We start from the raw sequence: 25,849 nt of genomic DNA, 5'->3' as shown, positions 1-25,849 counted from the left end.
CCTCAGCTTGAACAGGAGCTTTGCCTGCAGAGGGAGCTCTGCAGCTGAGGCTGGCATACGTAGCCTAGCCTCTGCCTAGAGTGTAGTTTTTTTTCCCAGAGGAAATGAAATTCAAGACACGGTGCATTTTATCCTGCTTAAGGACAGGCACCGTGGCATACGGGAATAGGCAGTCTGTTCCCTTCCTTCGTAATCCAGAGTGCAATGCCCAGGATCTTCTCAGACCCCTGTCCTCCCAAATCCTGCCTGCTGATAGGAGAAGTTGTACCCATCCGAGACCTGAGCACATGGGTATCTTCCTGTTTCCACCAACATTGACCACACTACCTGTGGCTTCTTCATTAATGGTAGGAGGCCCTGCCGGTGTAACAGAACAGCTGCCCTCACTTTGAAGAGGCTGCAAGGAGGGACACCGAGGTGACTCAGTCGGTTAAGCATCTGACTTGATCTCACGGTTCCGTGAGATTGAGCCCCACGTTGGGCTCTGTGCTGACAGTGTGGAATCTGCTTGGGATTCTTAAATTATGATGGTCTCAAATGGAAGCTTCTACTTAAAAGTCACTAATACTGAACACTGGTGTTTCAACTAGTATAGCTTTATAACAAAAATATTTTAAACTTTTCAAGATTACCAAAGATTTAGAGAAGAAAAAATTTATTTAGAATTTCAAAAGATTTGAGAGTTGACCTTATTAAAAAAGTTAAAAAAACAAAACCCCAAACAGATGATCTTGTTACAGCCTGACCCCGGGTACTTGGTCATACTGGTGGCGCCGGGCCCTTCGAGCCACCTCAGGTTGTTGCTCTGGACACGCAGATGTTCTACAGCCTCTGGACCAGCATGGCAGAAGCCCCTCCTCCTCCGTTGCAGATACTGGCAAGACCGTATTGCCCTGGCTTCAAGGTGTGAACCATATGAATGACAATCCGGGCTCCAGACATCCTGGGACGGAGAGATCATTTTGGTCTTTAATAAATTATAGAATACATAACCAAAACCTGTTTCGATTCCAAATTAACTTGAAAGGTCTAGGGGCCCCTGGGTGGCTCAGTCAGTTAAGTGTCCCACTTCGGCTCAGGTCATGATCTCGGGGTTCACGGTCCGCGAGTTGGAGCCCCAGCATCGGGCTCTTGTGCTGACGGCTCAGAGCCTGGAGCCCGCTTCAGATTCTGCGTCTCCCTCTCTCTCTGCCCCTCCCCTGCGTGTCTGTCTGTCTCAGAAATAAATATTAAAAAGAAAAAAAGGCTTTCATTACAGACAGCAGAATTTGACCCCTTTTCTTAAACCGGAGAGAGAGGTTTCCAGAACAGGGCTTTTTTTTTTTTTTTTAATTTTTTTTTTCAACATTTATTTATTTTTGGGACAGAGAGAGACAGAGCATGAATGGGCGAGGGGCAGAGAGAGAGGGAGACACAGAATCGGAAACAGGCTCCAGGCTCTGAGCCATCAGCCCAGAGCCCGACGCGGGGCTCGAACTCACGGACCGCGAGATTGTGACCTGACTGAAGTCGGACGCTTAACCGACTGCGCCACCCAGGCGCCCCATACAGGGCTTTTTTTAAAAGCCCAAGCGTAGACTTTACTTTTAAATAATCTTCTTCATCGTAAAACTAACCGTTCTTAGGCAACAGTGACATGGCTGTGTTTGGTATCAAGTCCTGTCACAAGTGGGGTTTGCTCTTTCAAGGACGCTGAGAAGGAAACGGTTAAGAATAATAGGAATGAGCAGGAAGCAGTCTGGTTTAGACAGAGATACAAAGGTTGTTAAGTAGACACTAGCCCAGACGCAGGTTATTTCCAGAACCACCTACCCGATGGGATGTCCCAGAGAGACGGCACCTCCGTTGACGTTCACTTTTTGGGGGTCAAGCTCCAGCATTTTCATGTTGGCTAGCACCACCAGACTAAAGGCTTCATTTACTTCCCACATTGTAATATCCTCTTTTTTCAATCCTGCATTTTTAAGAACCTAAAAATTTAATTTTACAGTTAACATTTATTTTCACTGTTTTCTTGGAATTCCGCAATTTGGGTTTCTATTTCCCCCTCATGCAACAGATATTTAAATTTGGAGTTTCTTAGTTTCCAGGAGGAAGGGCCTTTTTATTTTCTGCTTTAATTTCTCATCTTACTGCACTATGAGCAAAGGATTTTCTTTGCATTTCTTTGCTTTGCAGCGAAACAATTTTCTTGAATGTTCCATGGGTACCTGAAACGAACACGTATTCTCGATTTGGGGATTCTGACTTGACAGCCTTGAGATCATATTTGCCTTGATGCTTGGTTGCAGATCTTGGTCTGCCAAATCAAAGAGCGTGGGTCTTTCTCTACATCTCCTGTAGTTCCTCCTTTATAAAAGTTGCCGTGGGGTGCAGGGGCACAGACACTCTTAGCTGTTGTACCTTCACTGTAAATTACTTCAGGTCTTTTATTCTATCAGCTATTGTTCTGGTAGTTCCTCAGCTACGCAGGAAGGCTTTGGGGTGTTAATGGTTGGATGATGATTCTCTCTCTAAAATCAGGCTATTTCCCCTTTCATTGTGAACTTGAAGCTATTCCTCCCCCTTCCTCTCTTCCTCCAGCAGGCTCAGTATTTTAAGCTCTACTGCTCCAACAGCCTAAGGCAACAACAGGGCACCTGAGCGTGGCCACCTGTCGAGCTCTCAGTCGGGGCCGGGGTCAGGAGCACACTTCTGCCTTCAGAATCCCTGTTGACCCCCCTCGCTCTCCAGGGCGGCACTCACTTTCAGAGGCCGTACCATGCCGTTCCGTTCCTTTCTCCGATCTGCCACCTGCTGCCAGACCATCACTTCCATCCTTTCTGATCCTCTCTACCCTTCCTCACTGATTTCTGCTCTATCTATGGCTGCTGGTCTCAAGTTCTCCCTCAGGGTGACGCCCTCTCTTTATTTGCGCAGTCTTCTGCAATCCTTCGGCCCTTCAACGCGTTCAGCACCGTCTCTTCCTGTGACCTCCCCCCCCCCCCCCCCCACGCACACAAAGCAACTTCCCTGAGAGACATTATCAGAGCGATAGCTTGGAGTAGGTAGGTTTTCCGTTTTTAGGTTTACTCTAAGACCGGCTCCCAACAGTTCCCTTGCAGAATGGGGACCTCCTAGTAGTGAATATGTGCTTTGAATTCTAGAACCAGGCCCCTCAGTATCCCCTTTTCCCTTGCCACGCCAGCCTCCTACTCTGGTCATCACACCAGGTGTGAGGTTCAGCATCATACTTAAAAATAATTCACAGTTTTTGTTCCACTGAAGATGTCTGTGGATTGCTCAAATTAGTTTCAGGAGAAGTTGGAAGATTCAAAACCAAGCTATCTCTGTCCTTCAGCAGACGAGTGACACTGAAAACCTAAACCCTGCAGCGTTGGTAGAAACAAACCAGAGGCCGGCACAGTGGAGGACCGGCCCTCATCTGTTCTCACCTTACGTACAGCATACACGGGTGCAACTGGAAAATCAATAGGGTCCACAGCAGCATCAGCAAACGCTGGAGTTTAAAAAATAGGTCGTTAAAATCTTTTGTACAAGTGATAGCTAACAGTTGTTATATATAATACGCAAAGATGCAAGCTTCCCAATCCTAATAGATGTAAACGTGTTTGTTCCTTTTCTAGGATTCTGTGCTTTATAAAACCACATTAGTCATCATAAGCGATGGATTTTCACAGGTAGGAGGTTGGAGGGAACTGGCCTCCAGGGACACTGGCATGATCTACACGTAACCGTGGGCGCTGCAACAGGCAGATGCCACGTCCTGCCGTATCCAGTGAGGATGCCTGCAAGCATCCAAAGTACACGACAGCCTCAACGACGGAATCATTGGTTACAAAATGTCAACAGTGCTGAGGTTAAGAAACCAAGACCTGGACTAAAACTGAAGTTGTAAGGCTTTTAGTAAGTAACGAAATGGTATTGGTCTAACACACTGAGAAGGCAAAGCAGATTTTACAACTAGAAATACGTGTAACGAGATTGAGGGTATGACGAGGTCACACAGGAAATCTAGCTACTCGGGCATTTATTATGAGCTATTTAATCCCTAATTTCGTACACTTTTAATAACTACCTTTCCCCTTGGTGCCACGGTAAAACACGTACGTTGTACTCTCCCACTCCTCATATCGGACAGGACAAAAATTTTTAAAGCTCACTCTTCCCGTAAAGCAAGTTGTAACCAAGGTTAAAGGAGCTGCTCGCTCCCACTATGAGTTACGTCCCATCACACGGTACACGTGTAGACACCGTGTATTACCAGCATGGAAACCCCACTTCGGGAAGTGTGCAGACGTGAAGGGATAAACGAGCCGAGAACACGACCTACCTGCTATCCTTGCCAGCGGCTTCACGCTGAGCCTCTTGGCGGCATCCGCGGTCATCAGAACCACGGCGGCCGCGCCGTCGTTCAGCGTGCTGGCATTGGCCGCCGTGACCGTGCCTGCAAGCACCAGTAAGCAGGAGGTGAGAACACAGTTTCACACGGAATTCACCGGGGTCGATTTAATAAATTCCTGCAGGGTAATGCCTGGGTGGTTTGCCGCGTGAAAAATGACCACGATGCGTGGTGAGAATTCCAGCTTCCGGGAAGCACACGCAGAGCTAACTCTAACACTCGTGTAAGAGTGCCTTGGGTTAGTTCTGGACCCGTCTGGTCAAAGCTAGCTCAGAAACACGTGTGTGATGGCACTAGGTACGTGCTGCCTTGCACTTCAGACATACGGACCAGCCCGCTATTTTTTCTCCCCAGAGAAAGAGAGAAGCAAAAACTCGGTATCAAAACCAGGTACTTGTTCTCTATAATCACTTCAAGTTAGACGTCAAGAACTCTAAAGATCATTCAACTTTTTAAGTTTATTTGACAGTCCGTTTGTGAGCACGGGAGGGGCAGAGAGATCATCCCAAGCAGGCTCCGCACCATCAGTGCAGAGGCCGAAGTGGGGCTCACGCTCAGGAACCGTGAGATCATGACCCGAGCAGCAATCAGGAGTCAGATATTCAACCGACGGAGCCACCCAGGCGCCCCTCGACTGAACATTTTAAACATCGGAATGTTACAGTATGTCAACTAAGCAGGTTCTTTTTTTTAATTGCAACAAACACCCTACAGTAGACCGCGGCTAAAAATATAAAAATATGTTTCTGTAATATGAATTTTATACGATACTTTAAAAAAGACTGACCCAGGGACGCCTGAATGGCTCAGTCAGTTAAGCGTTCAAGTGGATTTCGGCTCAGGTGGTGATCTCACGGTGCGTGAGTTCAAGCCCTGATGCAGGCTCTGCACTGACAGTGCAGAGCCTGCTTGGGATTCTGTCCCCCCCTTTCTCTCTGCCCTTCCCCGTGCTCACGCATGCATTCTCTCAAAATAAATAAAACGCTTTTTGAAAAATAGAGACGACTGATCCATTCCTATAGTCGGTATTAAGAAACTCAATCAGGAAAGGCAGAAAAGTAACTTTGGGTTACGACAACCGTATATACAGCCAATTTTAAAAGCAGAACTGACCTTCTCAAGGATTCCAAAAGCATTAATTTAAACACTGGCATCCACTTACGGTAGCATTTGACAGTTACTGAGGGCCTACCTGGCACTGGCGATAAAAGAGGGAACAACTCTGCTGTCGGCTTCCTAGTCAAGAATCTTACAGGGATTTAACATCTCAACGACTTTCATGTCACAATGCACTTTCAAGATGAACTGCGAATGAAAAACTGCATTCTATACCCATTCTACAATCTCTTCCCTAGGATTTCTATTTTGAAGGTATTAACCAGTAAGCGATTTTAAAGATTTTTTTTAATAAACATAATTTGTTCGTTTCACATGAGCCCGACATAACTGAAAATGTTAAGTAACAGCTATATGTTTTCTAGAATTACTTTTTAAAAAATCCTTAGGTGGTTCCCAGACTAGCTATGGTACATTCACTCCTCTTTTTGTCACGCTTCATTTCACAGTACTAACCATTTTCTTTCTGGAAAACGGTCTTCAGCTTTGGAACTTTGCTAAAGTCAACACGTCTATATTCTTCATCTTCTTTCACCACTACATCTGGTTTACCTGAAACACAAGTCTTTTAAGTAATCACCGGCCAAGACCACAGTGAGTCGGTGCGATGCGTGGGCAAGGACCTGGGCAGCCTGGGCCGCCTCTGTGCCCGTGCACCTCGCACCGCCCCGGGGACCCCACGCTACCTTCCATCCCCTGGGCCCTGAGAGTGACTGAAAGAGGAGCTTATTAAATAGTTGGACGATTCGGATCTTTGATGTGGCCACACCTCGTTCTCTTCCCTCCCTATTCTGCCACCACAGATACGACCCACTCTCCTGACCCTGGGGTCGGGAGAGGCTCCGGCGATTTCCATCATTCGGAGCCTAGTCATCATTTCTGAATGGAAATGTAACCTAAACCAAAGGAACAAGTCTTCACTGTGGATTTAGTCTGCTGGGGGGGGGGGGGGGGGGGGGGGGGGCGCCTGCCCTGTGACCTCTGTGACCACAAGCCCTGCAGAGGGGGCTCTGGGGATGCGGGTGGGACAAAGGGGTGTGGAGCCCAGAGCCGCGTAGCCCCGCCCTTCTAATAAATCCCCGGTTTCACTTAAAAGGCTAATATATGGTCTGTCACTTACACTGCAAAGGTTTTTAACAAATCCATTTCTCGAATTGAAAGTATTATTCTCAGTGGAATCTGGGGAGGTGGAACCTGATACTAAATTGGGTTTAACTCTATTCTCTCTCAACTGGCAATGTTTCCCTTTAGTAACCATAACCATCTGTGTCCTCAGTTGAACAAAGATAAAAACATACTACTTTAAAACCAGACTTCTACAACACGTAAGTCCACTAAAAATCAAACCGATTTTGGAACGTCACGCGTCTACCTTTCGCCGAAATCGTGACAGGAACGACCTCCTCGGCAAACCTCCCGGCGTCCCAGGCCGCCTGACTCCTGCGGTAGGAGCCCACGGCGTACGCGTCCTGCTCCTCGCGCGTGATGTGCAGCTTCTTAGCCGTGTTCTCGGCACAGTTCCCCTGATTCAAGTTGGGATCTTTATCAAACTAATTCACTTGGCGTAACTTATAAAATACCAACTTTGTATAACCTAAAACCGTGGTTAGCAGGTAAACTCAGTTTCTAAAAATACACTTCTTTCGATACCGGGTAATTTTTCACTCAAGTCTCCTCGTCAGGTACTTGAGTGAGCTCAGAAGTTGCCAGTTCAAAGGCAAATTCAACAACTGTGGAATCCGTCATTAGAAGTCAGGACACACCCTATCCCCCCCCCCCCCCCCCCCGGGTGGGGCGGTTTATTCAACAACTGAGTCAAACTGATGCGGTGGGCAAAGGACAGTATTTTCCCAAAACGAGTGGTGAAAGTGAGCATTTACAGAGCCCATCCTTCCTCTCCAAAACACACTTATTTTAAAAAAAAATTTTTTTTTTTCAACGTTTATTTATTTTGGGGACAGAGAGAGACAGAGCATGAACGGGGGAGGGGAGGGGCAGAGAGAGAGGGAGACACAGAATCGGAAACAGGCTCCAGGCTCTGAGCCATCAGCCCAGAGCCCGACGCGGGGCTCGAACTCATGGACCGCGAGATCGTGACCTGGCTGAAGTCGGAGGCTTAACCGACTGCGCCACCCAGGCGCCCCACACACTTATTTTAAAAAGTCAAGCAGGGACAGTTGGGTGGCTCCGTCGGTTGAGTACCCAACTCTCGATTTCGGCTCAGGTCACGATCCCAGGGTCATGGGCTCGAGCCCCGTGAAGGCTCCGCGCGGAGTACGGAGCCTGACTAGGATCCTCTCTGCCCCTCGGCCCCCTCCCCAGCTTACCCATGCACTCTCTCAAAATAAACTTAAAATAAGGTCAAGCAGTATTATATACTAGCCGGTATTTCTCCTTAAAAAGCAATAATTACCATATGGATTTTATTGTAGACGTCAGTCAGCCCATCCTTCATAATCAAGTCTTCAAGCTTGATGCCACCGTACGGTGTAGTGCCTCTGTTCATTACGTAGGGAGCGTTGGACATGCTCTCCATCCCACCTGCCACCATCACATCCTGCCCAGCAGCGAACACGCACAATGTCAGTTCCAACAGGAGCTGAGCTGCAGACCCAGTAGGCCCGCTTCACAGCTCCAGCACACAAGCGTTCTGTGGGCTTCATTCAACATCTGTTACACGGCGAACGTACAAATACCCTCTTGCCCCCGATGAAAAAAACGGTCTCAAGTGTGTCATGATGGGATGGGGCGCCCGGGTGGCTCAGTCGGTTAAGCATCCAACTTCGGCTCAGGTCATGACCTCGCGATCCGCGGCTCTGAGTCCCACACCAGGCCCCGAGCTGACGGTGCGGGCCTGCTTGGGATCCTGTCTTTCCCTCTCTCTCTGCCCCTCCTCTGCTCACGCTCCCTCTCTCAAAATAAACATTAAAAAAATTCTGTCTGTCTCTGCCCTTCCTGCACTCGTGTGCGCTCTCTCACACACTCTAAACTAAAACAAAAAATTAAAAAAATTCAGCGAAGCCAGGAGAAAACCTGCACAATTTAACAAATGAACCTGGGTGTGTAGGAACCATAAATGCGTCATCAATTCTGGGCTCAGTCGAGGATTGGATTCCCAGGGTCAGCACCTTATTCTCATCTCTGATGAAAACCCTCTTCTTCTGGGAAATAAGAAAGTCATCATGTTGTAAATCACCCAGAATCTCAGAAAAAGACCAAGTAAAAGGTCACCCAAAGACTAAAACATCTTGGCTGAAAACCGTTTTTTAACACAAGACACAGAAGCTATCATCTGACGTCTCCTCCAAGCGCGATAAGCAAATCCAGACGGCGAGCGTCAAACACCACGGCGGCTGGACTCGGGACAAAGGATCGCACTTCTAAAGCACTCAAGGGCGACGTTTTTGGGGACTTCCGACACCACAAATTGGAAAAGGAGGTGCTTTTTACCTGATGTCCACACATGAGGCTCTGAGAGGCCAGCATGATGGCCTTCATCCCCGAGGCACAGACTTTGTTCACAGTCGTGCACGGAGTAGACAGAGGTAAGCCTAAAACCGACACAAGTCAGGTCACACTTGTGAAAAAAGAAGACACTCTTCGACAGCCGCAGAGTTAAAATGAACACAACAGAGCACGTTAACTTCTAACCCACAACGGCATCGCTCTTGCCCGTATAAATCCATGTTCTATGAAGCATCTGACATCTCGTTTAAGCGGATATGGCCTCCAACGTGCTGCGCCAAACCCCTTAAGTGTAGAAGAAGAACAATTCCCAGTACCTGCGCCCAGGACCGCTTGCCTCGCAGGGGCCTGACCTTCACCTCCTTGTAGAACGTTCCCCATGTATGCTTCCTTCACTTCTTCTTTCGGAATCCCTTTTGTTACACAAATAAAACAGGCATGTCTGTATTTTATTCAATTGAATAATCAGTGATTACTAATAAGGTATTATATTATATATATATATATATATATATATATATATATATATATATATATATATATATAAAACGACATTATATAGCGGGAATGGTTTCTTTTTGTCAGCTGTAAGATTCAGACTCACTGTAGGATTTTCTTTTTAATGTTTATTTTAAGAGACAGAGAGAGAGAATGAGTGTGAGTGGGGGAGGGGCAGAGAGAGAGAGAGAGAGAAGGAGACAGAATCCGAAGCAGGCTCTGAGCTATCAGCACAGAGCCGGACACAGGGCTCCAGTCCATGTACCGTGAGATCATGACCTGAGCCAAGATCAGCGTCGAACACTTAACGGGCTCAGCCAGCCAGGTGGCCCTGTAGTACAAAGATTCCTTCACAAGAAAATTAGAAATAGAGGCATTGAGGGACACCCGGGTGGCTCAGTTAAGCGACGGACGCTTGATCTCAGCTCAGGTCATGCATGATCTCACGGTTCGGGAGTTCAAGCCCCGCATCGGGTTCTGCACTGACAGTGCAGAGCCTGCGTGGGATTCTTTCTGTCGTCTCTCTCTCCCTCCCCCACTAGCGCACTCTCTCTCCCTCCCTCCCTCTCAAAATAAATAATAAGCATTAAAAATAAAAGAAATGGAAGGCATTAAGTCATTTCTAAATGTTATGTATGCAGTTAGTGCAAAACAAATACTTGTTCCATTTAATCACTGCCCCCCTCAACACAGAAAAGCACGGGAGCTGGGGTGCCTGGCTGGCTCCGTGGGCAGAGCACACGACTCTGTTGCTTTCTTTTTTCGTCAGTTTTTATTTAAATTCCAGTCAGTTAACACACAGTGTAGAATTCATTTCAGGTGTACAATAGAGCGATTCAACACTTAGGAACACACGACTCTTGATCTCGGGTCATGAGTTCAAGCCCCATGTTGGGCACAGAGTTTACTTATTTAAAAAAAAAAAAAAAAAAAGCCAAGCAACTACTGACCTGCCTTTTCAATGGCCCCCTGAATTGCAAGGGAACCAAGCCTAGTGGCTGGCAGGGAGGAAAGGCTGCCTAGAAAGGATCCAATGGGCGTTCTCGCGGCACTTACTATGACCACTTCCTGGCAAGACACAAGATGGGAAGAACTATTTCAAAATTTCACCCAAACCCTCTCTCATTAAATCAACATCACTCACAGATCCACAGTGGTCCCCCAGCCTTATCCACCGGGCATACCTTCTCAGATGCCCAGGGGATACGCCTGAAACCGGAGAGAAATGAACACTATACTGGTTTTCCTACGTGTGCACAGCCGTGACGGAGTTCAATTCATAAGTCAGGCACAGTAAGAGGCTGACAACAATGATCAGTCAAACGGAACCACTACAAGAATATACTGGCATCAAAGTCACGTGCACATGGCCCCTCTCTCAGGATCTTACTGTCCTGGATGCCCCCTGAGGACCACCGTGGTGGGTGATGATAAAATGCCCACGGACGCAGGTGACGTGAGGTGAGCCGGCCAGGCACTGGGACGGAGCGTTAGGTTACTACTGGCTTTCTGGGGACATCACAAGGAGGATCGTCTCCTTCCAGGCCCAGGCTGACCACTGGGAACAGACACCATGGAAAGCGGGGTCGCAGATAAGGGGACCCGCTTTATTATCTAAAAAAACAGACTTTTTATGAATGACTACTCCTTAAAACCATCTCAATATTTGAATAGCAGTAAGACTAATCAATCCAATAATGGTGCTTTAGGACTTAAGATCTAACTGAAAACCTCAGACAAACCAAGTCTAAAGCAGGCACAGATGCTTCCCCATTGTCCACAAGAGGTGTGAAACCAGAAGCTTGAGTTTTGATTCTACTAGGCCGTCACAATTTAGGAAACGATCAGTTTCCTTGTCACCTGCACCATCAAGGGCGCTAACCAAAAGGCTTCTTCACTGACGGCGGCTCTGGGCGGGGGGCGGTCCAGACCTGCGTGCTGGGTGGACGGGGCTGGGCCATGTAAGGAGGACACGGCACAACCATAATTTCTTAAGTGATTAGTAAGATAATATTAATATGAACCATAAGAAAAAATAGATAAAGCCCTCTTAGACACTGTCAAACTATTTTAACAGTCTTCTCCTCACACTTGCCTTGGGCATTCTCCTAAGGCCGGAGATAAATAAGGGAAGTGTTCCTTAGATTTCTGGCCATTAGGGACACTTGGGCGGCTCAGTGAGCTAAGCGTCCAACTCTTGACTTAGGCTCAAGTTATGATCTCACGGTTTGTGGGTTCAAGCCCCACATGGGGCTCAGCACTGACAGTGTGGAGCCTGCTTGGGATTCTCTCTCTCCCTCTCTGTCTCTGTCCCTCGCCGAATTGTGCACCCTCTCTCTGTCTCCCTCCCTCCCTCAAAATAAATAAACATTTTTTTTAAGTTAAAAAAAAAAAGATTTATGGCCATTAAGAAGTCATTTGAGGGACTCGGAAAACAAAGAGAGCCCCTCAGAAAGCACCAGGTGATCAGATGATGGTCCTTCCTACCTAATACCCAGCCTGGTTCTGTTTCTTTCTGCTAGTATCTTCCATGTGGCCTCTACACGTCCCTCACGGTATAAAGAGGGTCCCTGAGAGTCAGGACGAACACGGCCCAGTTGAGGGAGAAGGCTGTTCGGCAGGAGACAGTGGGGACAGAGCAGATATTTATTATCCAGGGCAAGGGCAGTAGACTGATGTCTCTTCAGAGGCATTTGGGAGTTTAACCTAGTATTTCAAGAATTAGCTATTCCCAACCACAGCAGCCCCCAAGGTGGCCCCACAAACATGCAAATATAAAGATAGACATTTTTTTTGTTGACCACATTTTCCTTTAAATTTTTAAAATTTTTAAGTACGACTTAAATTTATACTTACATTCAAAGTGGGTTTTGATACATAACTTCGCTCCATGTATTTTATTTCCTGTAATATAAACAATTATAAAGTTATCGTGTAAAAAATATTAACCTACATCATTTTATACTTCTCGGCAGCGAGGTTATGGGGACTTCTTTCTGCTTCCGCGTGTTTTTATTTCCACATTCTACACCACGCATATCACTGTTACAATCTGAAAAAATACTACTTTGTTAATACACTTTTTAGCTATTCATTGAAATGTTGCTTTAACTTCAGATAAGTTTATAAACTTAAAATTTCTAGGCCTTTTTAAGTGTAAGTTTTATAAAATGTAGTTTTAAGTTAAATCTAAGTTCTAAATTAAGTAATTTTAGAGCTCAACACGAAAATATCCTCGTTGTTTAAAAAATATATAAATAAAACTCGTTATTTTCTTCATCCGCTTCTAACGAATGTACTGATTTATCTGAGGCAAACATACCTCCTATAAACATGGCCTATATTCCCAGACAAATTATTTTTCAAGAAAGAAAAGGGTAAATACCTTGCCGTACACCCCACTTCTTTCTGCACTGCTCTTAGGAACAAAACCCATCAAGACCAAGTTGAGGAAATACAAGTCACAGTTCAGAGACCTGACTTTCCTGGAAATGAACAACTTACAGGACAAAGAACAAAGAATAAATTTTTTTAGCCTCTGGAGTCAGTAAGCAAAGTAAACACTCAAAACTAACAACTTCTGTTTAGAACCTACTCTTGTTGATAGTTATCAATGGGCAATCACACCTCAGTGTAACAAACCCACAACACATAAAGGCTGGCCTGACTTCACGCAAATAACCCACGGCAGCTCTCGATTTATAACTCGGCACGAAAAGAAAGTAGATTCGACGAGTGGTTATGAGCAGAGAGAAGCGCAGTCACTGGTTTATCAAGCGTTTAGATAACAGATGCAAACAGCAACGTGAGAGAGAGTGCTGTTCCGGGCAGTGGAAGAACAGCATTTAAGATCATCTTCTTTCCCCAGGTTAATACGACGGAGTAAGTCACTCTTAGGTAGAAAGTTCACATAAATGACTTTGCTACAAGAAATAACCTAATTTAGGGGCGCCTGGGTGCTCAGTCGGTTAGGCGTCCAACTGCAGCTCAGGTCATGATCTCACAGCTCGTGGGTTCGAGCCCCGCATCGGGCTCTGTGCTGACAGCTCGGAGCCTGGAGCCTGCTTCGGATTCTGTGTCTCCCTCTCTCTCTGCCCCTCCCCCACTCATGCTCTGTTTCTCCCTTTCTCAAAAATAAACATAAGAAATACATTAAAACATATATATATATATATATATATATATATATATATAATTGTTACAATATTCAAAGCAGCTCATATTCTGAAGCGATGTCTTTACAGTCTTTGTGAGGAAGGGATGTCAAATACACCTGCTAATGACCTGATCCTTCACTCGCTCAGTAACCCCTGGAATCATTTACGTTCCCGAAGGCGACATCAGGAATCCGGTATCCATAAAATATAATCCCTCTATTACAGCAGCATCATAGTCTTACAAAATGAGAAATGTCGAAATTACATGTACACATTCCACGCTCCAAAGACAACATGTAAAAAAAACACAGGGAGCCTCATAAACCATCCCCAGGGATCAGTGAGAAGGCTTACTTGGCGTGACGCAATGCTCTCCAGACAGAGTTCCAACAAAACGCTGCGGGCAGCAACTCTACATTCTAAGTCCTTCTTTCCAATGAATACGTCACAAGTACACACAACAGAGGTCACCGACATGCTGTCACTTCCAGACTAACCCGTCTGCGCAGACCCTGAAAGGACATTCCCCCGCCATCTCTACCTGTCTAGAAGCTGAGTCATTAGACGAGCCAGGTCGGTGATGTGACTTCACTCTCCTGAGCTTCCCATGTACACACTGGCCCAGGGCAGCACACGAGGGCCTCGGCCGGCGAGACCCAAGTGCACCTGCCGGATGCCCATACTCCTCCCTCTCAGCTGTGCGAAAACAAGTGCGCCCTTAATACATCATATAATCGGGGCTGCTGCGGACAGAACCGACTTCTCGTGAAGGATTCCAGCTTATCCTCTGTGATCCAACTTTGAACTACAAGTTCCCGCTGGTATTCCCAAATATTTGGAAACGAACACACTTTTAATGGAAACCCCACATACTCGATCTTGTGGGCTGTAACTAAAGCAGTGAAAAGAAATTTTTTAAGTTCCCATTTGCACTGAACATGCCAGTCACGGCCTCGCCAGCTACAGTCCTTTCTCAAACGGGGTGGAAGGGACAGCCCTAAGTACCTCTGACTGCACCCTCCTCCCGCGGGCCAGAGCCGACAGCACCATGGACGGGGTGGGCTGTGACCCAAGCGGCACCCCGAGAGACCGGCTCAACTGGGTGATGACGGGCCCTTCAACGGAGGGGTCCCGGGCGCCGGAGCCGGTGGGCACCACGGCCAACGCGGCGTCACAGCAGAGGTGGCAGGGGAGAAGGGAGCCCTCGGCAGACAGAGAAGTAAAGGAAGGCAACATAACTGTTCCCACAACAGGAGGAAAGAGCTTGACGGGCCGCAAGAGGCACAGGCAGTTCCTCGGAGACTGCCCTTGCGTCAGGGTCCAGTAACGCGGCCTATGACGCCTCGGATGCCGGGAGCCGCCCGCGGTGAATATTCCCAACCCCCAACCCCCACTCCACAGCGAGTCTGGAAGGGAGGCGGAGCCTCGGAATCACGCGGCCTTTACTCGGGCCACTCCTCCTCTTCAGGGGTCCTGGTTCTAACCCAGGGCTCCCAGGCCTCTCCGCCGGCCCGACGCTGCCTGCAGCTGCGCTTTCAGAGTCCACAAGTTCAGGCGCGCCTCCCCTCCTCGTCCCCCTCCCCTCAGCCCCCGCCCGGCCCGGACCCAGGCGCACAGTCAGGCTCCGCACGTTCAGGTGCACCTTCCCCTCCTCCCCACCCGCGCCCAGATCCAGGCGCACAGTCAGGCTCCGCGGCCTCCCACACAGACACCCGCAGACTTCCCAAACCGCCGACCCTGAGCGTGCGCCTCACTGCTCGGCTTCCCGGTCCCCAAGTTCTCCAACAGGTGGCCTACGGTTGGCCGCTTACCAACGCCCCTTCCGCCCCCGGCCTGGCACCAGCTCAGCAGGGTCGGCGCGGCGGGGAAGCCGCTCGGTCTCGGGAAGCGGGTCCGGCCCGGGCTCCCTGCCTGGGCCTCCTCCAGCCGGGTCCCCTCCACCGCAGGGCGCCGGGACCACCAACTGAGGCCTCCCTCTCCTCGGCGTCCACAGTCACAGGGTCCTGGGCTGCGTCACCCCCCCCCCAGCCCGCCCAGGGCCGGGGCCTCCCTTCTCCCTCGGCCTCACGGTCGCCCAGATGACCTGCAAACTGTCTCCAGCCTGACCTCCCCACCGACCTGCAGACTCAGGATGCAAGCACCACCTCGTTGGCCTCAGTTCCGTGTCCAAACCACTGCCCTCAGTTTGCACCCCGGGAAACTGGCTGCCTCCCGGCACGTCCCACCTCCAAACACCGCAGTACCCAGGTGCTCAAGGCCAGACCGTAAGACTCACCCTTCACCTTCCCCAAAACCCAGACACCCTACCCCAGATGCGGGCACTCCCGTGTCCAAAATACACCCAAATTCTTCCCCCTCTCCACCTCCACTACTGCCACCAGGTCCTGTCCCGCTCTCCCACCAATATGACAGCCTCCTGCCCAGTTCCCTGCACCCAGCTTTAAAAATGTCATCAGGGGGCGCCTGTGTCTCTCAGCATCAGCCTGTTAAGCATCGGACTTTGGCTCAGGTCACGATCTCCTGGTCGGTGGGATGGAGCACCGGGTCGGGTTCTGTACTGACCGCTCAGAGCCTGCTCGGGATTCTCTCTCTCTCTGCCCCTTCCCCACTGGCGCTCTCTCTCTCTCCCCCTCCCTCAAAACAAATACACAAACTTAAAAAAGTTACGCTAATTGCAAGCAACAGTTTTCAATGTAGGTATTTCATTTCTCTAATCCCACTGTTAAAAAATCTTACCTAACTACCTTGTTATATTAAATCTTTACAGTCTGAGTGCCCCGTTACGGGTTGAACTGTGCTCCACTTCCCAACCCTGCCAAAACAAAGAAGACCTAACCCTTGTACCTTAGGCTGTAACTTTACAGACAGTGGTCCTTATGGAAACAAGCAAGACGAGCAGCCCTAATCCGGTAGGACTGACGTTCTTACAGAAAGAGAATTTTAACACAGAGACAGACATGCACAGAAGAAAACAGAAGACTGGGGGAGACTGCCCAGTGCAGAGAACTGGAACCATGTATCAACAAACCAAGGAACTCCAAAGATCGCCAGCAAACCACCAGAAGGGATGAAGAGGCAAGGCAGGATTTCCCTACAGGATGGGGGGGGGGGGGGGGGCGGGGGGGCGGGTCATGGCAACACCATGACTTTGGAATTTCCAGCCTCCAGAACTCTCAAACGTTTCTCTTGTTTTAAGCTGCCCAAATTGCACAATTTTGTCACAGTAGCCCAAGAAAGCTAACACATCCCCCTTGCCGAAAACCTCCCCTCCCTGGGCCTTCAGACACAGTCTCTTGCCCAGGGTTTCCTCCCATGATGCCATGCTCTCTGCCCTCCCCTTCACAGGATCCTGCTTGTCCAGCCTGTCCTGAAATGCCCTGTCTCCCTAAGGCCCCATGCGAATCCTGCTCTCTTCTCCCTCCATGCACTTGCTCTCACGGAGCTCATCAATGCCTGCGAAGGCTACCGCCGACCGCAGCTGGTCGTTTCCAAATGTGTATTTCACGCGGTTCTCTTACAGGCCACACCGTTTCCTCTAACTGGCAACTCCAAACTCAAGTCCAAAATACAACTCATCACTTTCTTTCTACTGCCCCACATCTGTTCCTCTGAAAACCTCTACCGTCCACTAAATGGCAGGCCAAGGCCCCCAAATTATACCTAACTCCTTCTCGCTCAGTTCTTCTTAGCCAATTAGTCATGAAGGGCAACAGATTCTACTTCCAGGCTACCTCTGGAATCTCTCCTTCTCTGCCTATGTTTATTAGCACATCCAACAGCTTACGGCAATACCCTGACTTTTCTTTTGGCCTGAGTAAGAAAGCAGGCCGACGGACTGAGGTGCAAAAAACCATGGGGTGAAAGGGAATGGGAAGTGTATCCACCAGGGTTCAACGAGGAAAATGAAAACCACTGCATTTGAAACATACCTGAATGCAGAGATTAAATACAAAGGTGACAGGAAAGCTAAGAACAACAGGAGACAGGCAGTGCAGATTAACAACAGGAAGGCATTAGCACATTTAGGACGTTAGGACAAAGGGAAGAACCAAGGTTACCAAAGCCAAGGGGTCAGGGTCACCTTCCAAAAACAAGAACCAAAAGAGCCACTGACTTTGTCCGCAACACCATCTAAGGGCAGACGGAGAGAAAATAATCCTGGCTTCTCCCTTCCTATCTCCCAATCTCTTACCAGCCTCTGAACACAGCCAGAAGTCAGTTGGTAGACCCTAGATGTTTGCACACCCAAGAGGAAGCCCTGCAGCAATACAGAGGGCAGAAAGGAATCTGACAACAAACAGACCCAGGACAGGCACAATGCAGTAATCTGTTTTATCAGTTCGAGTATTTAAGACAAAAACAAAAACAAACAAACAAAAAAAAAAAAAAAAAAACAAAGGGCTCCTGGGTGGCTCAGTCAGTTAAGCATCCAACTTTGGTTCCAGTCATGGTCTCACAGTTAGTGAGTTCGAGCCCCGCATGGGGCTCTGTGCGGACGGCTCAGAACCTGGAGCTTGCTTCGGATTCTGTGTCTCCCTCTTTCTCTGTCCCTCCCCACACTCACCCTCTGTCTCTCTCAAAAATAAACAAACATTTTTTTAAAAGGCAATAGTTTTGGGTCAAAATAGGAGCTTCAAGGAGGCGATGCTCAGTAGTATCAAGAAGGTAAACAGGAAGAAAAATAATACAAAAAAAGAAAAGCGCTGGTATTCTTTGAATGAGTGGCAGGGAAATCTACCCCCAGCCGCTTAGTGATTACAGCTAGCAGGGCAACAGGCTCCAATGAAGTCCGTTCAGGTTTGCTGATCATGAGACACTTGTGTGCCAAGGGTAACAGTCACATTCCATTCAACAAACTGGCACTGAACACTGAAAATCCCCTTACAACAGATTTCTGTAGTTCAGTAAATGACCACTTAATTCAAATTACCAACGCTGTGAACTTACAGCTCCACTCTTTCATCAGCAACTGTGTGTTTGACGGTAATATCTTAACTATAAATTAAGAAGGCTCTGCATCTGTGTTTATTTCTTAACAGGACCTAGTTCACCTGGTCAACACTGGCTGAAACCCTGACTTCCCCAATCATTCCATGAAATACCAAACAAGCTCATTAAGAAATGATCCTGGTACATTTCCCAACTCCCCTCTGCAGCTAGGTGGGGGTAGGAGGGGGAGAAAGAAAGAAGAAAAGAACTCCTGGTTCCTGGAAACCCACTCTTCCTGCCTTTTCTATTTGCTCAGTCACCGGGGGTTATTTTTAGACTCTTCTTTTACCCTTGGCCCTGCACCCTCCCTTCAAGTTCCACATTTATTCTTTCATAAATCTCTTGCATAATGCTGCTCCCTTTTGCAGCTTCTGTTGCCAGCATGCAGCTCAAGTTACCTCAAACCAAAACAGACAATGGTTTTCTCCCCCACTTCAATCCTCCAGATCTCTGGCTATGACAACTCCCCCCCTCCCCACCAAAAAAAAAAAAAAAAAAAAAACCACATCAACGGTCTCCACTGACTTGGGTCAAATCCCAACTCATAAAAAATGACGTGGGTGGACTTCAAAGCGTATTACCCCAATCAGCCTGGAAAACTCAGGCCTCACCAGCCACACCCTGAAGTCTTACTAATCCCTAAATTTTGCCAGATCCTGAATCCAAGGTGCAGGCTCCTTTGCTTTGACGTATGGGAAACACAGTCTTGGCGTTCAAGGCCGTGGCTCCTGTGCACCGCCGGCACACCAACCAGAGGCGATGCACGCCCACGGAGGCCACCCCTTCCAAAATACGAAACACCAAGTATAATCTATTCCTTGTATGGTGAGCAGCCATTTATTTTCCCTGGCAAATTTGAGCTGCACCAAGGGCCTCACGTCTCGCAAACCCAATGATGACCTACTACACGAACATAAAACATCCTGACAACGATGCTCACAAACATGTTTTGTTTTGTTTTTTAATCCCGGGAAAAATTTTAAAGGAAAGAAGGAAAACCCCGGGGAAGACGTTTCGCTCAGGGTGCCCGCCAGGGAGGGACCCTTCGGCCTGCAACGGTCCGAGCCCCGCACAACCCACGCGCGGGTCCCCGCGGGCGCCAGGCAGCGGCGCGCATGGAGCATGCGCGGTACAGGTGGGCTTCCCGGCGACAGTTCCCGAGGCCTGCGCCTGGAGCTTCGCGCGTCCTTCCCTGCGCGGGCCGGCATTCTGCAGCCCGGGTCCCAACCCCTCTCACCCGCATCAGCCTCCGGAGCAGGGGGCCGCGCCCACGGGCGCCGCCACGCAGGAGAGCCGCCAGCACAGCCATGACCACCAAGCACCCAGGGACACCTTCTACGTGGAGACTGCCGGCGCACGCCAGGGGTCCCCGCGCCGCTGCCCCGCCCACCCCGGACCGCCGCGCCCCGCCCGCTCCCCCAATAGGAGCCCCGGACGGCGACGATGCACGCAGCTATTGGCCGACATCTGGGGGGCGGGGCCACGGAAGACCTTCTGGCCGGAGGAGCGGGCCTGAGCCCGGAAGGGTCGGGAGGCGCCGCTGCTCCAGTCTTCGCACTTCCGACCGTGTAGTGCCAGGGGTGTGGTGTCACCTGAGTGTTTTCTGCGGCTTAGGTCTACACAGCTCATTAAAGTATTATTCAGACATCTGATTAGGTTTTAATTTATGATGAGATACTTTTGCAGCTATTTCACTAGGAGGGGAATAGAATGCATATTAACAGCTAACTTTACTGAACAATTAAGAATTTTTTAAATTTAATTTTATCTTTTAAGTAACTTTTTTTCATTTTATTTTTATGTAGGCTCTACACCCAAGGTGGGACCCACCTGAGATGTAATCCCATGCTTCACCGACCCAACCAGCCAGGTGCCCCTTTTCTAATGACTACACCCAATATGGGACTGGAACTCACAACCCTGACATCATGAGTCACGTGTTCCAGCGACTGAGCCAGCCAGGCACTCCCACAATTCAAAAAAGAATTCTGTTAGTCGTCAGGGCACCTGGGTAGCTCACTGGGTTGAGTGTCCAAGTTGGGCTCAGGTCATGATCTCATAGTTCATGATTTCGAGCCCTGCCCTTGGGTTCTGTGCTGACAGCCCAGACCCTGGAGCCTACTTCAAATTCTATGTCTCCCTCTCTCTCTCTGCCCCTCCCCACACGCACTCTGTCTCTCTCTCTCTCTCAAAAATAAACATTTAAAATTTTTTTTCAAAAAAGATGCTCTCCCTCTCCTGCTCCTCTCGCACACCCACATGCTCTTGCTCTCTAAAAAAATACATATTTTAATTTTTTTTTCAACGTTTATTTATTTTTGGGACAGAGAGAGACAGAGCATGAACGGGGGAGGGACAGAAAGAGAGGGAGACACAGAATCGGAAACAGGCTCCAGGCTCTGAGCCGTCAGCCCAGAGCCTGATGCGGGGCTCGAACTCACGGACCGCGAGATCGTGACCTGGCTGAAGTCGGACGCTTAACCGACTGCGCCACCCAGGCGCCCCAAAAAATACATATTTTAAAAAGAATTCTATTAATCCTCACAAAAACTCCACGAGTTAGATGCTATTTTTATCTCCCCCTTAACTAATGCGCTAACTGAACAAAGAAATTAACTTTTTTGTCAGGTTGCACAGAAAGTGGTAGCACTGGGGTCTGAACTGGTATCTTCAGGTGGCATTGCTTTCCTGTTCCTTTTCCCAGAGAACCACGTAAATGTTACGATTATTATCCTCACATTTTGGGGAACCCATTACTTGAGCTTGAATTTTCACCTGTAGACAATCTTTGTGTCGCTAACATTACTGTCTTTTGTATTGATTGTCATGTAGAGGATACAAGGAGTGACAACAAAGTGAACCTTCAATTCAACAAACCCCAAGCCCAACTCAAGTTTTTCCTACAAGAAAATTCCCACCCTTCATTATTAGGTTTCGTTGGCAGCTGAGGGAGATTGAATTTTTAGAAGATGGCCACACCCGTACTCAGCTCTTCTGAGTGACGAATGCTGACAAGCTCTTCTTTGTGACGAATGCTCCCTCCCCCTATCAGCGGTGGGGGCCGTGTCCCTAGTCTGGAATCTGGACAGTGAGTGCAGTCTGGCAGGAGCGATGTTGTGTGACTTCCCAGGTGAGGGCCAGGCAGAAACATGAATAAAAAGCCTTCAGGTGATTCCAGTCCCCAGCCTTCAACCCTTCCAGGTGAAACCCCAGACATTATAGTGCAGATAAGCCTTCCCTCTGTGCCCTGTCTGAATTCATGATCCATGGAAACCATCAAAGAAATGAAATGGCTGTTCAGCACCCCTATCTTTAACTTCCCAGACACCCCAGGTTGTCCCTTAAAGTGGTGTTTGATTCCTCCACTTATCAGAACTTCTATATTCAACAGGTCACCAAGTCCTAACCCCTTCCTTCGAATGTCACACTCAGTGCCTTCTCTTTTGCTGACCCTCTAGGACAGGAACAAACCTATTCATACTTAGTGCTTCAACAGCTACTGAAAGAAAATCATTACACTGTGTATCCATGTTTAAGCTACATTTGTGTATATATGTGTGTGTGTGTATATTTGTGTGTGTGTGTGTGTGTGTGAAAGGCCCAAGATATAAAGTTAAATTTTTTACATTGAGTTTTAATTGGATAATTATTTATTTTTCAGAGAGAGAGAGACAGAACACAAGCCAGGGAAGGGCAGAGAGAGAGGGAGACAGAGAATCCGAAGCAGGCTCCAGGTTCTAAGCTGTCAGCACAGAGCCCGACGCAGGGCTCCAACTCAGGAACCGTGAGATCGTGACCTGAGCCGAGATCAAGAGTTAGACACTTAACCGACTGAGCCACCCCAGGCACCCTAACATTAAATTTTTAAAGAAATAACTCCGAAAATTAAACAGCTGGTCTGGCCTAGTACACAGGGACGACCAGTTGTGACCAGAGAAAGCTGATGAGTACAGGAGGGGATCAAGTGGTAAAGAAGCGTAAAGAGGACACAAGAAGAGTCACTTATGCAGCTCTTCGTAGGGGACTGTTCTTTCGCAGTGTAACCCATTTACTGCTCACAAAAAAAAAAACCCCACTGAACTAGGGGATGTTACTATCCACATTTCACAGCCAAGGAAATTCAGATACAAAAGTGGCATAGTTCGCCCAAGGTCACAGAGCAAGCAGTTAGCGACACGGCTACAATGTGAACCTGGGCCGTCTAGCTGTGGGTCTAAGCTCTTAACCTCTGTACCAGTTTTGCCTTGCGCAAGGCTCACCCTGGAAGCGCAGGGGGCAGTTTTGATTGGACGGTCGGTCGCACCACTGTGTTGGGCGGGACAGCTTCTAGAGAAAGTCAAAGAGACTTAGGGGTAATTGGGGGAAGACAGCAAATGTACTCCTGAGCTTCAGTAAACAGCTGCTTTTCAAAACTAAAGTTCAAAATAAATAAGAGCTTGGGGCACCTGGCTGGCTCAGTCAGTGGAGCACGTGACTCCTGACCTCTGGATCTGAATTCCAGCCCCACGTTGGATGTACAGATTTTTTTTTTTTTTAAATAACAGGGAGGTGGGGAGGGAAGGCAGCTTCATCACTAATGTGAGCAGCATGCATTAATCATTTCACCTAGGATTCTAGGGATTGAGGGGTGCTTGGCTGGAGCATGTGGCTCTTATCTCAAGGTCACGAGTTCGAGCCCCACACGGGGGGAGGGGGGTAGGGCTTACTACATAAATAATCAGTAAATAACAAAATTAGCTAAGACCCGAAGGCTTACATAGACTAGGAATGAGAACTTTCCAGGCATAAGGCACGGCTTATTAAAAAGAAAAAAACCTAAGCATTTGAACATTCAAGATTTTTTTTACAGGAAATAGAAAAACGGCCTGCCAGAATAATTGTAGCACTTGAGTGGTCTAAATTTGGTGCAGTGTAGACTCCTACAGAAGTCAAAACTAATTCTGGTCTTTATCTACATCTGTCAGATAATGGTGAGCGTCCTCCAATCCCCGTCTCCCCTGCTGCCCAGCCACAGGGGAGTGTGACAGGAGAGCCACCACATACACAGTAAGTTCTGTGTTGTGAGAGTAGACGTGAGTTCCCCGATGTAAGCCAGCTTGTCTAAAAACGCAGCCCGCAGGAACACTAGCTGTTAAACAGAAGATTGAGGTGGTCGCCTCCTCACAGAAAGGCCTGGTGATCCACAAAACCCTAAAAGAGCCAACAAGGCGACTCTCCTCTTATAGCTGTAAAGAGAAGACCAGTTAACAGAGCTCGAACTGCTGTTCCTCTTGTTTTGTTTTTCTGGGAACCCTGGACGTCACTGGACAAGTCGAGGTGGGTGTGAGGCAGACGGGGAAGACAGGAATGCCGAGGACAGAAGTGGAGGGAATAATCCTCAAAGCGACAGACCTCAATTTATGAAAAGATAACGAAATTTGACTGAATTTAGGTGAAAATGACTGGATTGAAATTTCTTCCAGAGATAGAAATGGAGTGTTAAGATTAAAAAAAAAAAAAAAAAAAGATGAAGTCCAGTTTAAGAGAGAATTTAAAAAAATTTTCTTTTGTATAACCGGATGTGTAGCTTTTATTTTTTTAATTTTTTTAAAATTTATTTTGAGAAAGAGAGAGACAGAGCCGGAAGAGGGGAGGAGCGGAGAGAGAGAAGGAGACACAGAATCCGAAGCTCTGAGCTGTCAGCCCAGAACCTGCTGTGGAGATCAAACTCATCAACCTTGAGATCCATGACCTGAGCTGAGTCGGACGCTTACCCGACTGAGCCACTCAGGTGCCGCCCCCACCCCCCCAATGTGTAGCTTGGAGTTATCTTTTCTGCTATGATAGGTAACACAGTATCTGAACGTAGTTATATTAATAAAGGGCTACATCTTTCAGGGCACCTATCTGGTTCAGTGGGCAGAACATGAGACTCTTGATCTCTGGTGGTGACTTCGAGTCCCACTTTGGGTACAGAGTTGGTCTTTTTTTTTTTTTTTTTAACAAAAACAAAACAAAACAAAACAAAAAAACAGCTACCTAAGTTCAAAAGGTAGCTCATCTTAGATTGTAAGTGAACTACATTTGTTAAAGAGACCTAGCCAGTAACCCCATCTACTGGCAGAAGTGTTATGTGGATACTTATGTCTTGGAAAGTAATAGTACTAGTCTTGATAAAATAAATTTTTTGGCCTCTTCCTCTCCGTAATGCCCAGAACTACAGTCATAAGCCCTAGCATGGTTTTCTAAAAGTAGGAGTTAGTTTTAGGAAGGTTAGAACAATATTTTCACATCAAGGAACACAGTGGAAAATAAAAATATTTAAGAGAAATGTAGGGGGAAACGTGGATATTACATTCATAAAACAAGAAAGATGTTATTGTTCACGTCAAGTTAAGTCTTTCTGTAAAGGTAACTTCTATAATAGCCCATTGGAATAACTCATTGTACTAGGTTGAAGAGTGTGGCCCAAAGTTCTAATCCCCGTACCCATGAAGGTGATTTTATTTAGCAACAAAGTATTTTGCAGCTGTAATCAAGTGAAGATGAGGTTAGGATGGATTAGGTTGGGCCCTAAATTCAGTGCTGGTGTCCGTGTAACAAGAGGAGACACACAGACACACACACGGGGGCAAGAGGCATGTGGAGAGAGAGGAAGACACTGCTGTGGTACATCCGGAAAACAACAAACACCACAGGTTCTGGCCACCACCAGAAGCTGGGAGACAGGCATGGAACAGTCTCCCTTAGAACCTACAGAAGAGGGGCGTCGGGCCCAGTGGGTTAAGTGTCTGACTTCAGCTCAGGTCATGCTCTCGCAGTTCTTTGGTTCAAGCCCCGCATCGGGCTCTGTGCTGACAGCTCGGAGCCTGGAGCCTGCTTCGGATTCTGTGTCTCCCTCTCTCTGACCCTCCCCTGCTCATGTTCTGTGTTGCTCACTAAAAAATAAATGAACATTAAAAAATTCCAAGAAAATAAAATAAGAACCTACAGAAGGAACCTCCCAACACCTGTATCTCACACTTCTAGCCTTCAGAATTGCGAAAGAACACATTGCTGTCGTTTTAGGCCAAACCATAGTGTTTTGTTATAGCAGCTGTACGAAACTAATATACTCATCCTGGGTCAAATTAATATATGTAATTTCCTTATATTTTCCATTCGTATGTTCCATAAGACATCTCCTTGCTTGAAATTCTAGGAAATACAAAATACAGAGTGTCAAGACAGCTTCTCTGGGGGA

At 47.8% G+C, this 25,849-nt stretch overlaps 1 protein-coding gene across 2 annotated transcripts; it reads right to left on the bottom strand.

Annotated features, from left to right (window-relative positions):
* Positions 1-638: 638 nt before the first annotated feature.
* ACAT1 (acetyl-CoA acetyltransferase 1) lies at positions 639-19,998 on the bottom strand. 2 transcript variants are annotated; one of them, XM_030330923.2, is made up of 12 exons: positions 19,865-19,998; positions 12,338-12,385; positions 10,432-10,549; positions 9,301-9,396; positions 8,969-9,069; positions 7,932-8,075; positions 6,891-7,041; positions 5,975-6,070; positions 4,334-4,447; positions 3,435-3,499; positions 1,813-1,970; positions 639-943 (listed from the first exon to the last, which is right to left on the bottom strand). In XM_030330923.2, exons 1-12 carry the CDS (start codon positions 19,934-19,936, stop codon positions 823-825), a joined length of 1,284 nt encoding a protein of 427 aa, XP_030186783.1. In that variant the 5' UTR covers positions 19,937-19,998; the 3' UTR covers positions 639-822. The 2 variants fall into 2 exon arrangements, with proteins under 2 accessions (XP_030186783.1, XP_030186784.1); XM_030330924.1 differs by lacking the exon at positions 7,932-8,075 and having other exon boundaries at positions 19,865-19,984.
* Between the last annotated feature and the right edge of the window lie 5,851 nt (positions 19,999-25,849).

Source organism: Lynx canadensis, chromosome D1 (genome assembly GCF_007474595.2).
Source record: "Lynx canadensis isolate LIC74 chromosome D1, mLynCan4.pri.v2, whole genome shotgun sequence".
Classification (NCBI taxonomy): Eukaryota; Metazoa; Chordata; class Mammalia; order Carnivora; family Felidae; genus Lynx; species Lynx canadensis.
Note: the sequence above shows the minus strand (reverse complement) of the source record. Positions and strands in the feature narration are given on the sequence as shown.